Source organism: Vicugna pacos, chromosome 17 (assembly GCF_048564905.1).
Source record: "Vicugna pacos chromosome 17, VicPac4, whole genome shotgun sequence".
In the NCBI taxonomy this organism is placed as follows: domain Eukaryota; kingdom Metazoa; phylum Chordata; class Mammalia; order Artiodactyla; family Camelidae; genus Vicugna; species Vicugna pacos.
In genome coordinates, this window is record NC_133003.1 from 10,060,208 (window position 1) to 10,073,350 (window position 13,143).

General features: G+C 44.1%; 1 protein-coding gene and 1 long non-coding RNA gene across 9 annotated transcripts in view; one reads left to right on the plus strand and one right to left on the minus strand.

Moving 5' to 3' along the window:
- Window positions 1-13,143, minus strand: part of OSBPL10 (oxysterol binding protein like 10) — a 268,111-nt gene that overhangs the window by 194,876 nt on the left and 60,092 nt on the right. Inside the window, exons 1-2 of one of the 8 annotated variants that reach the window (XM_072940919.1) lie at window positions 3,430-3,565; window positions 376-555 (exon numbers count right to left, since the gene is read on the minus strand). The exons of 4 other annotated variants lie outside the window; for them this stretch is intronic. In XM_072940919.1, coding sequence (XP_072797020.1) covers window positions 376-555; window positions 3,430-3,470 — 221 coding nt within the window. In that variant the 5' untranslated portion in view covers window positions 3,471-3,565. Of the gene's footprint in view, window positions 1-375; window positions 556-3,376; window positions 3,566-13,143 lie in introns of those variants that run through there. 3 more of the 8 variants (XM_072940926.1, XM_072940923.1, XM_072940924.1) reach the window with 3 other exon arrangements.
- Window positions 3,715-6,087, plus strand: LOC140686552 (uncharacterized). The gene is made up of 3 exons (XR_012060377.1): window positions 3,715-4,534; window positions 4,861-5,267; window positions 5,749-6,087. It is a non-coding gene; the product is annotated as an uncharacterized lncRNA (long non-coding RNA).

The following is a 13,143-nucleotide window of genomic DNA, read 5'->3' on the forward strand; positions in this document are numbered from 1 at the left end:
ACCTTAGAGGATCTTCCAGGCAAAGGGTGGGAGAGAGCACTGGTCAGGAAATGTCAAACATTCAGACTGGAAACCAAAGTGGGGATGAGATATCCATTAAACCCAGTGAACTCAGCTGCCCAGGAGTAATTCCTCCTCAAAGGAGTTTGCCAGCAGCTACCATCTAGGAGACAGGAAGGAGAGGAGAGAAAGGGGAAACTCCAAGAGGGCTGTCCAGAGAATTCTCCCAAGGGCTGATGAGTTTCCCGCCTGAGAGATCAGTATCCTGCCTCTTCCGGCCGCTGTGGGCAGCTGGCCGGTTGGCTTGCCCTGGATCCTCCACACCTGCTGTCATCCGCCCTCTCACACCCAGATACGGCTTTATGGCTTGATTACCTTCCCCAGCACGGGATCCCCTGCCTCCCGGACCCGCAGGAAAGCGAACACTCAGCACCCAGTCGGTGGATCTCAGGGCTGGGGAGACCTGGCAATGAGTCCCAGACGGCAATGCAGGAATAAGCCGTGGTGATAAGCAAGCAGATCAGATCAGAGCAGGTCAGGATGCCACCAAGGGCCCTAGAGAAGCACACACATTCCCAAAGTGAAATCCCGTACCCAGCACATCACTGAACTAAGCCGAAAGGGTCAAACATAAGAAAAATGCCGCCCAAAACAAGATTAAAAGCTCAACTGTCCCTCCAGCACACGCTCCAAAGCATCCAGGCAACAGGATGCACCGCGACCACAACACCCAGTCCAAAGCAAAGCTGCCTGGAGGTCACCGGGGCTCCTGGAAGATGTGGCGCAGGCCGCTGTCCCGGGACACGTCACCCTGAGCAGAGGACACAGAGGCCCAGGGTCCACACACCCCCACCCGCCATGGACTGGCTCTAAGGGAGCTTGCGTCAAAATCACTTCCAACCTGGTCTGACCTTGCCACGCTCTGCACCTAGGGGAGGCCGCTGGAGCTTTACTGAGCTCAAGTAAAGGTGGAACTTTCCCAATTTTCTGGGGGAAGAGCAGGTGTCAGTGAATGGACAGAAATCCCAGCTTTGAAGTTCTTATGGAAAGAATTTTTCTTAAACTAGAGGCAGCTGTAAACACATCTCTAGTGGCCACAAAACCAACATACCAGCAACAAAAGAATCAGGTAATGCAAGTATGTACCTCGCAGGACTTTTATGAGGATTAAATAAGTTATTATTTGTTCCAGATACTAACAACTATATATAAAACAGAACAACAACAAGGTCTACTGTGTAGCACAGGGAACTATATTCAATAGCCTGTAATAACTTTTAATGATAAAGAATATAAAAAGGAATACATATCTATAACTGAATCACTTTGTTCTACACCAGAAACTAACACAACACTGTAAATCAACTATATTTCAGTTAAAAACAAAAAAGAAAAATGTTATTTGTAAAATGCTTAGAACAGTGTCTGGCACACAGCAAGCACGACATATATATACACACACATAAAATTATTTGTCAAATAACATATTAAGGAAATACTCAGCAGGTGCCCTTTTTAAAAACTCCTGTTCTTGCCAACACTGACAGCTTATTTTTTCTGGGGCATGTGTTTGTGGTGTCGTCCTGGATACACACGAGTTGTGACTCCCTACTCCTCAAGTCACGTAATGACAGCAAACTCATCGACGCATGAGAAGGCGTGGCATTCGACAAAGAACAGGGGGTCGAAGAGCCTGACGGCTGTTCCCCTCAATAGTAAGATTAAGGCCTCATGAGAGAGGAGGATGGAGATTAATAAATATTAACTGAATCCCAAACATCAACTACGATGGTTTCCAAATCTGGTTGGAAATCTCCACCACGCCATCTCCAGAACAGGTATCTAAGCCTTCTTAGCAAGACCATCCAGCATTCCTTGCCAAGAAGCTATCACTTGATTTGCTGTTCTGACCCTTCTCACCCCTCAGACAGCGGAAACAGGAGGACAGGAGGGCAATGATGTGGGTTCTCCACAGCTCGGGAAGGGGGCTGAATTTTGAGCACTGTTCAGCCTTATTAATCTCCTCTCCTATGGTGGCAACTTGAGTTTGCAGGGTCCCCCACAAGCTGCTGAGATTTCACAAAGGCACTGAAGACAGTGTGCTCAAAGACGTCAATATTAGAGGGTACGATTTAGTTTGCTCTGGAGATTACTTGCCCCCTTCAATTTGCAACAGCAAACAGAACAATCCACTTCACAAAAAGTTAGTCTCCTTTCATGTGGTTCTTCAGATTTCTCGTACCCTCCCTCCTCTACCACCTCTTAAATTTATTTTCATAAAATATATATGATCCATGACCTCCGATCACTCCCAGCCAGAATTAATTTGCACTATCATCAGCTCTCCCACCAACAGAATGATGGAGCTGAAAAAGTGGGAAGTCATGTGGTTTCCTATTATTATTATTTTTTTGAAGTATAGTCGTTTATTATGTGTCAGTTTCTGGTGTACAACATCATGTTTCAGTCATACATATACATACAGATTTTCCTTTTCACATTCTTTTTCACCATAAATTACTACAAGATACTGAATATAGTTCACTGTGCTATACAGTATAAACTTGTTGTGTATCTATTTTATATATATTAGTATCTGCACATCCCGAACTCCCAATTTATCCCTTCCCACCCCCTGGAAATCATGTTTGTTTTCTATGTCTGTGAATCTGTTTCTGTTTTGTAAATAAGTTCATTTGTGTCTTTTTTTTTTTTTTAGATTCCACATATGTGTGACATCATATGGCATTTTTCTTTCTGGCTTACTCTACTTAGAATGACCATCTCCAGGTCCATCCATGTTGCTGCAAACAGCTTTCTATTATTATCATCATCATCAAACACATGACTGTCTCTGCCACCTAACCTGGAAACTCCTTGGGGGCCACATCACTTGATTAAGAACCCCTCTGGGCTCAGTACTGCATCCTACCTACAGAGGAGGCTCATACACGTTCCCTGATGGACCAGGTATGAAGATCAGTAAACAAAACGTGTCCCCTAATTACACTGTCCTCATTCAACTATTATCACCACCATCACAACCAGAACATAAAGCCGGAATATTCTCCATCCCCAAGGACATCTTCAGTGCTCTCTGAATACACCTTAGACTCCAACGCTAAGATGGGAAACTTGGAAGTCACTGACTGCATCTTACCCGGTGTACTGATCCCTGATTAAAGACCAGCCAGCCAAGAAAATAATCAACCCCCAACCATTCGGGACCTAGTTCAACAATCTGGGGACCACCCTGAGACCCTAGTCCTCTCCCCACACTGGCCACTCCTCTTTGAACGGAAGAGAACCAGGTCTGTCATGCAGGGCTGACCAGGAGCAGATGGGATTCAAGTTTCAGGGATAAAAGAAGCTGCACCTGATGGTGACAATGATGGTTTTAGGTCATCCCATGGCTAATGGAGAACTCACTGAAGTAAAACTTGACGTTGAAGAACCACCACTGAAATCATGGAAGCCAGCTTGCCTGCCAATCTCACTTCTGCAGATTTTCTGTCGAGAGAACTTTTATGCCTCTGGGAAGCAGAACATTTCCCCCAACTCTCTGGAGAAGGAGGGAAACCACACAGCCTGCCTCTGAATTACTGATGTCATAATTTATTGAAAGGTCTCCACTAGGTCATAGGTCACAGGTCACACCCCAGATGTAATGCCAGGTGCCCACTCAAGGCTCTGTGACTGGGGGTAAAAGCAACCTGGGGCCAGCGGTCCCTGAGCATCTGCTGTGCAAAGGCCCCGTGGCCCTGAACCCGACCAGCACCCAGCATCCAACACACTTATCTGATGACCTCACGTCATCATCTCAGAAAGCAGGGAGGAATTCTTCACTCCAGTTTGCCCATGAAACCCAAGGCTGGTAAATTTAAGTGACTTCCCTGTTGTCTCACAGCTAGTTTGTAGAGGGCCCGAGACTAGAACCAGGTATTTGAACTTTTGGCCTATAGTTTATTTCACTTAGTTTCTCTCCACTTACTCCCGCCTCATGGAGCTTACGTTCTAGTGCAAGGAGAGAAATTACAGATGTATAAACAAATACATTAAGAAAATATAAACAAATACTTTAGAAAAAATGATCCAGTGTCAGAAAGTGAGAAAAGGCTGCCATTTGGAGCACTGTAACTTCACCTGGTCAGGTAGGCGTGTCTACACGAAGGATCTGAGCAGAGACCAGAAGGAAGAGGGTGAGGTGTTCCAGCTGCAGGAGACACTGTGTTCCGGGCAATAAATATGAAATCAGAGGTGGGGGCAGGCTGGGCACACAGGAAATCAGAAGGAGGAAGGCCGGTCTGGCTGGAGGGGTAGCCAGAAGCCAGATCACGTAGGGCCTTGCAGACTGCAGTAGGGACCTCAGACTTTACTCCAGATATGAGAGGAGGCTTCTGGAGGGCTCTGACACTAGAGGATCACTCTAGAACCATGCTCAAGCAGGCGGTGGGAGAAGCAGGGAGGTCCATGAAGGTGACTGCAACAGTCCAGGCAAAGATTCACGCTGACAGATAGCACATGACATGTACAGGTAAGTCACCCAGACAGCTTTAACCTTTTTATTTTTTCCAGCACAGCTAAAAAAGCCACCCCCTTCTCATCCACCTACAGCCTGATAACCTGTTCCTCTGTCAGCTGACTCAGAGCCAGGGTGGCCAGCCTAGGACGAGGAAGCCAGGCACTCTCACCGTGTAAATGGCCTACTTGCACTGGCTGTGGTTCACTGATGGGGATGAGGTTAAGGCAAGGACCGGCGTTGACTTTCCATTATTTTAGGATGTTTGCTTGCCTCTAAACATTCTGTGATTCTCTGGATTGTGGCAATCAGTCCCCTGATAGAATGCTCCGTTTCCGCAGACCAGGGTATGTTCTAAGTACCGGCGGATACAGATCTCCGACAGAAGGTGGCAGCACCTTGAGGCAAAGAGATGGAAAGAGAAGTTGAGCAGCCCCCCTTCGGGCACTGCAAGCAGCTTGACTGGACGTGGCTTTCAGTTCACTGGTGATTTGTAACCAACAGGAAGCCTGGAAATCACTTCTCCAGCAGTGTCCGTCAGAGAAAAGGGCCTGCCTGGTCAAGAACCACCCAATAATGTTGGCCTTTAGGTCACTGGAGGGAAGCATCACTTAGCTTAGAACGAGATCTCTTAAAAGAATAAAACCTTAAAACACAGTTGTATGGCTGTTAGCAGAACTGAGGCCATCCTGGGCCCAGCCAGCTCCTCCCGTCCTCTCACTGTCCCCGCCCAGGACCTTACTATGCGGTAAGTTACTTCTCTGTCATCTGGAGCTTTGTAGTTAACAGACAGTGTTTAATAGTCATCAGGACATGGTGACCCCCATGCTCTGTGAGTCCCCAAACCATGAAGACCTTCACTGACGTATTCCCAGTGCCCACGAAACTAGTCACCCATTCATAAAACTTGACTTAGGAACTCCTGTCCCGTTCCCCGGCACCCATCCCCATGCCCCAGGTGAACTATGAAACGGTCCCACGGCCCCCAGGAGGTGCGGAGTGCAGCTGTGAGTGCTTCGGGGTGGAGATCCAGCTGATCCCACCCCACCCTGTGGGTCAGCTACCCTGTAACAACCTGGTCCATGGACCCGATGGAGATGCCTGCCTCATTCTCCTGGCTCCTTCCCACAAAACCTCCCCATAAAAATGCCCACTGAACTTTCCTCCATCCTCCACCAACAGCATTCATCAGGATTCTTAATGATAGTCATTCCTTTTCCTGTCTACAGCCCGAGCTGCGGGAAGCCCACCGAGAGGTCGATGAAGAAAGTAGCCTGAGGGCTCACAGTCCGCGGTCAGGTCACAGGCCCTGGGCCCTGCTGGCCCCTCAAAGGTCCATTCCCACAACCTTTACACTGAAGAGATTCATCGTCTTCTCACTAAGGCATCTAGTTTCTAACCAGCGTTTTCTACCAAAGGAAATACATTGGCGTTTAGCAAGAATACCCACGTGATTTGGTTTCTGGTCTTGCACATTGTTTTGTGAGGCTGTTTCTGAGGCACCTGGAGATTAGTCCTGGGAGAAAGAGAACAAGCATAATGGAAAATAAAAGATGCTATTAACTCGATGACTCTTCTGGCCAGAGAAAGCCATGGCTGGTGCAGCTCAAGGTTAAAAAAGAGGGGAGGTGGGGGGAGGGACGTCTCACTAAATTGCCTCCTCTCAGCAAATTATGTTATTAGCAAAAAAAATGCAAATGACATTCTTACAGTGACTCACTGACTCAGCAGAGCCACCCAGCAATTTCTGGTCAAACGGGCGCTATGATTTCACAGACCCTCAGCATCCACATTAACTTGTCTTTCCAGGGCCATTCTGCACATACTGTGGGGGAACGAATGCTACTCTGCTGTCTGTGAACCTCATATCAATCTACCCAAATTGCTCCCACTCTGAGCAGCAGCTTTGAAACCAACCACCTAACATCTTTTTTAAAAAATTAAAAAATAAAAAATAAATCTGAGAAGTTAGAGGCACTGAAAAGCAAAGTCCGAGGAAACCAAGGAGCTGCTGCCCTGGAGATGGGAGGACAACCAGGGGCCTCCTCACCCCCTGGCCTTTCAACACATGGACCCCAGGCTCCAGGAAGGGACAAGGCAACTACAGAATTGAGAGGCTTGAACTCCAGAGATGCTCCCCCTCTCTGTGGTCCTGGGCAGTCAGAACGTGTGCTGAGTCAGACATGGTATTGCTGAAATACTGCTGGGTCTTCTGTAGCCGAATGTCACTTTCTTCAACTGAATCCGTAAGTCTCCCCAGCCTTACCAATATTTACAGCCTGCTTTAAACCTTCCACTCTAATTGAATCCACTTTGTGAATTAAAGGGCCCCAACCTCCTTTAGTCCAATTATTACGTAAACAAGCAGGCTCCTGTTATAAACATGGTCCAGAACAAAACGTTCTCCTTCATCGCAGAACACTGTTTCCAAGTCTGCCACACCTGGGCTATCTCTTTCATTCTCTCCATCACAATGGCACAGCCTTTCAGGACAGCAAAGCAGGGCAGCACCCACAGGGAACTCGGCTATGCCCGCCCGCTGCAGCCTTCTGTCTAGGGTGGAGCCATAAGGACACCCACAGCTGAGGGTGCTCAGGGCCAATGGCAGAGGCCCCGGAACAGGAGCTGCAAACTTCTTCTGGAAAAGACCAAAGAGTAAATATTTCAAGCTCAGTGGGCCACACAGTCTCTGCCTTACCTACGCAACTCTGCTGATGGAGACCAGAAGTACCCGTAGACGAATGTAAACTGGTGCCGCCACTACAGAGAACAGTGTGGAGGTTCCATAAAAAACTAAAAATGGTGTGATCCAGCCATCCCACTCCTGGACATGTATTCAGAGAAAACTCTAAATCGAAAAGACACATGCACCCCAATGTTCATAGCAGCACTATCTACAATAGCCAAGACATGGAAGCAATCTAAATGACAGATGACTGGATAAAGAAGTTGTGGTACATATACATGATGGAATATTACTCATCCATGAAAAAGAATGGAACTGCTATTTGCAGCAACATGGAAGGATTTGGAGATTTTCATATTAAGTGAAGTATCTCAGGCAGAGAAAGACAAATATGTGATTTCACTTACATGTGGAATATAAAAATATGATATAAGTGAATTTATTTACAAAACAGAAACAGACCCACAGACACAAAAAACCAACTTATGATTGCCAAAGTGAAAGTGGGGGGAGGGATAAATTAGGAATTTAGGATTAGCAGAACAGATAAACAACAAGGTCCTACTGTATAGCACAGGGAACTATGTTCAATGTCTTGTGATAATCTATAATGAAAAAGAATATAAAAAACAATGTACATACATATGCATAACTGAATCACTTTGCTGTACATCAGAAACTAACACAATTATACTTCAATAATTTTTTTTGAAGTACCCATAGACGGTAGCAAACAAACAGACATGGCTGTGTCCCAATAAAACTTCACTTACAAAAAAAGGTGGTAGGCTGGATCTGGATTTGGATTCCAGCTAATCTGGAAGCCACTGTTGCAGCTGACAGGAGCCATGCTCTGAGCCTTCTACCACCTTTCCCAGGGCAGTAACTGCCGGCCTGATGGTCAAATCTCCATACATCCTTGTGGGAATGGAAACACTACTAGGCCTGGGGTAACACTTCCACCATTCCCACTATAATTTTCTTTTGCCTTATTTGGGACACAAAGTGACCTCAAGCAGGGAACATGCAAATGTTAGTCATTCTTCTTTTGTAAATAAAGGTATTTTATGGAAATAGTTGGCTTTGGTTGGCAGGCCTTGCTTAAGAACAACTGTTTCAATTTATTAACACAGAACAGGTCCTGGAAGGTCAGGTTACCTGGAATTTCTCCACATCCTTGATGCACATAAGCACTGATTAAAAACAGTAAGATTTTTTAAATAATTTTATTGACTTACAGTCAGTTTACAATGTTGTGTCAATTTCTGGTGTACAGCACAATTTTTCAGTCATACATGAATATACATGTATTCATTTCATATTCTTTTTCACCATGAGCTACTATAAGATCTTGAATATATTTCCTTGTGCAATATAGTATAATCCTGTTTATCTATTCTATATATACCTGTCAGAATCTACAAAGCTCGACAAAATAGTAAGTTTTATTTACAAAACAGAAACAGACTCACAGACATAGAAAACAAACTGATGGTTACCATGGGGAACGGTGGGAAGGGATAAATTAAGAGAGATTTGCAGATACTAACTACTATAGATAAAATAGATAAACAACAAGTTTCCTCTGTACAGCACAGGGAACTATATTCAATATCTTGTGGTAACCTACGTGAAAAAGAATACGAAAACGAATATATGTATGTATATATATGACTGAAACATGCTGTACATGAGCAATTGACACATTGTAACTGACTATACTTCCATTTAAAAAAATTACCGAAAATAGGGCAAGTTTGGTTGCCAGTGTGAATGTACTTAATGCCACAGAAATTCATGCTTAAAAATAGTTAGAATGATCAATTTTATGGATATTTTACAACAATGAAACATTTTATATATATGTTTAGTTTTTAAAGGCAAAATACTGATAGCTACAGAAAAGATAGTGGAAAACTGGGGGAAGAATTGGTTATCGAGGAGTTCCAAATGGCAGAAACAAGCAACGTTCTCTAAACTGTTGGAATTAAAAGGAAAATGAAGGCTCCCAAGACACTCTGGCCCTCTTACAAGGCCAAAAATCAAGTTCATCACAAACTTTTTTTTAAATTGAAGTACAGTCAGTTACAATATGTCAATTTCTTGGTGTAGCCTCATGTCCCAGTATACATGTTTTCTTTATTGAAGCCTTTGCGTATTTCGAGCACGTCTCCCTTGGATGCTAGAGTTTAAGTGAGCCCACCATATGCTATTTTACTGCTATGGAGACTCTCAATAAAGCTGTCACAGAATGACAGAACTTTGGAGCTGAAACAAACACTACCCGGCAGACCTCAGCCTTTTCCCACCACATCAGGCCTGACGGACGGTGGTCTTGGGAAGGATGACACGAGACCCACTCCCACAGTTTGCTTGCTCCACTTCCTTCTCTACTGCCCGAGGAAGTACTGCAGAATTTGAGAAAGAGTAGCATTATAAATGAATAACCTTGAATTCAGCCTAGATTTCTTTTTACGTAAAGGATTTGCAAACTTGGTCACCTTGTCTGCGTGTGTCTACATACACACCCGAAACACCCACATATAAAATAGTGAGTGACAACTGATGTAAAACTCAATCTAACCAGAATTGTTTAGTACCATATGGGTTGATATTATCCTTGACTCTGTGCTTTTAATGTATACCAAGTAGATCAGGGGACTTAAGCAAGAGCCATGGAGTCCACATAGGACTTTGCAAACCAAGTCAGAAGGCGGACATGGCCTCATGAGTACTAAGTTTCTAAACACAAATAAACAGAAAAGCAAAATCACACAGGTCAGCCTCTCTGTGCATGCATTCATTCATTCAGGTGTCTTAGACCACAAGCTGGCTTAGAAAAACCTAGAAAACTGACTGAAGTTTAGGCACACAAAACTCTTTGAAGATTTTAGTTCACAGGCAGGAAGCGATCATTCAGCACCTAAGTGTATAACATGCACTTCTGGGCCCCAGCGCTTGTCACATTTCTACCACCAAAATCTAGGAGAATGGAAACATTATCATATTCTTGGAAAACCAAGAACTAAGCAAAGATTTGTCTGAGTCCATTGCGGCTGCTATAACAGAGCACCACACACTGGGGGGCTTATAAACAACAGACCTTCACTTCTCACAGCTCTGGAGGCTGGGAAGTCTGAGGTCAAGGTGCTGGTAGATTGGGTGTCTGGTGAGGGCCCATGTCCTGGTTCACAGACGGCTGTCTTTCTGCTGAGTCCCCACGTGGTGGGAGGGATGAGGGAGTCAAGTGGGGTCTCTTTTATAAGGGCGTTAACCCCACTCAGGGGGGCTCCACCCTCATTACCTAGTCACCCTACCAAAGACTCCATATTTTAACACCGTCACAGTGGGATTAGGCTTCAATCTATGGCAGGAGGACAGGGGACACAAACATTCCCTCTACGCCAAAATTATAACCATCTCTTCCTGTTATTTTTAAGCCAGTCCTAAACCAAGCTCAGTTCCCAAAGTATTCTGGGTATTGATAGGTGTCTGTGAATAAAAATGTGCTCTTATCAGCTAAGTCTGAGAAACCCAGCCAAATGAGGCTGAACCGAGCACACGTTTCTCTACTGCATGACTCATCAGAGTCTATAAATATGCTTGGATAGCCAGCAGGCAGTGTTTCCCAAACTTATAAACCACAGTAAGTGTTTTTGGAAATATGGGACTAGGGTTCCATGGAACTTGCTTTGGGAAACGTCATAGAAAAAATATATCCAAGACGGGACTCTCATTTCCCAATTGAGCCTGGCATTCTGGCATTTATAACAAATTCTTCTAGTTTCCTAGAATGAGGCAGTTTAAATAGGAAGATTATTAAAATCTACCTGATCCATAAGAGCTATGCCATCCAAGTGGTCACTACCCATGTGTGGCTATTTCAACTCAAACTGATTAAAATTAAATGAAATAAAAATTTAGTTCCTCAATACCCACTCGTGACTCCTGACTAGCATACTGGACAGTGTACTTTTGGGTCACTTCCATCACTGTGGAAGATTCGATTAGACAGCACTGCACTAGAATATAAGGTCCTGCATTCAGAGAAGTGTCTGTTGTGTTTTCTACAATATCTGCATCTGCACCCAGCACAGTGCTTTGAAAACAGCATTTTTTAAATAGTTGGTAAATGATAAATTATCATGAATAAGACCTGCCCTGCTCTGCAGTTACTCTAACCATTCTGTCTCTCCCTTACTCCCAATCCAGTCCTCACCTCAAATTCTCTGGTGACCAACCAGCAACATCCCCTCATTTGTGTGGGGTTGCGGAGGGCAAGTAATTAGGTTTATTTATTTTTTATGGAGGCACTGGGAATTGAACCTAGGATCTCATGCATGCTAAGCACATGCTCTACCACTAAGCTGTACCCTCTCTCCTCTGCTCACTACTTTTAAAGATTGAAGTGGACATGTTCACAATCACCTTTCCTGGCTAACATAAAAGCTCTATAAATCTGTGATTACTTCTCAGGCACCTGTTAATCTCCCTTCCTCTTTCCAATGAACCAAATCAACATCAGTGGGTTTTCGTATTCTTGTCAAAGAACCCAATGGTTGATTCACCTCCCCCCACCAGCTTTTCCTGGAAAATGGCCACTTTTCTCTCCTTTTGCATCTTTAATTTAACTCTTCTGTTTAATGAATGTTTTTATTGGAAACCTCAACTCCTATTAAGAAATATGAATGGATGTGGTTAAATAGATCTCTTTCACTGTAATATTTAGATTTCAAGCAATCTACTTCAAGCCTCTCCAAAAGCATGAATTCTGAACAAGGTGAGCTTTTGTTCTCCTTGTATGACTTCCCTTGAGCATATCAGTAATGTGACTCCAGGAACCCTGGCGAGGTGGCCTCCCTGTGGCCGGGGCTGCCCCACCGGCACCGGCTGTCTCAGCAGCCCTGGGAGGCAGGACAAGGACCTCAGAAGAGGAGTCAAAATTCAAGAGCATGACTCCACCTGGAGTCCCACCCAGATGAAGAAGTAAGTCGTCTTTATAGGGAAAAGCCATGACTGAGGTGGTTGCTATTTTGTGAAAAACTTGAAAGAATAAATCCTTGCTTTTTGATTGGAGAGAAAAATAAATAAACCCAAGAGCCCCCATCAATGAACGTGATGTGATGGCTGGTTTAGGACACCTGGCTGCAGACAAGCCCACTCTACACAACTGGATTGCTCCCTAATCTCTGACCCTCCAGTCAATTCTGCTCATAACCCATCCCCTGTGGAGACCTGGAGCCCCTCGGACGGACAAACAGGTCCCAGATGCTGACAGGAGCCAGTCAATTCATATGCCAAAACAGGCAATCTCAAAAGGACTACAAGCGAGCTCTTTTCTTCTTATAATCCAGTAGGATCACTGCCTTCTCTAGAAGACACAAAATAAGTCCAAAAATAGTAAGTCAATGCAAAGTCCACATCCTTAATGTTTGTGCTCATTTTGAGAAGACATAAATTCAGTTACTTTATGAACACTTCAAGGTGTCTGAAACATTTAAGAAAATCTGTTCTGCTAAATAAACATGCCTGATTTATTTATTATCGAAGACTTGCTGAAATACTGAGGATGACTCTGCTCCTTGGTTTTCTTATCACCCTTAGTTAGGGTGATGGGGAGAAACTGGTTCTTCCCATTTGTGATTACAGTTTAAAATATTAAAGGATTCTGATTAAATTTGTAAGGTGCAAAAAGCCCTGAGAAATTTAATGTGCTATGTTTGGAAGTTAAGTGAAAGTTAATCAAATAGGTGAAACCATCTTTAACATAAAAATTACTAGTTTATAAGTAAAATAATCTCTGCAAAGTTGAGCTTGGGTTTACTAGTTTTTAAAATTTACAATGTTAATAAACTGAATAATTGAAAAAGATATACAAATTATAACTAACTGTTAACGATCCTTTCCGGGCATGAAAGACATCCTTGGTTATTAAAAA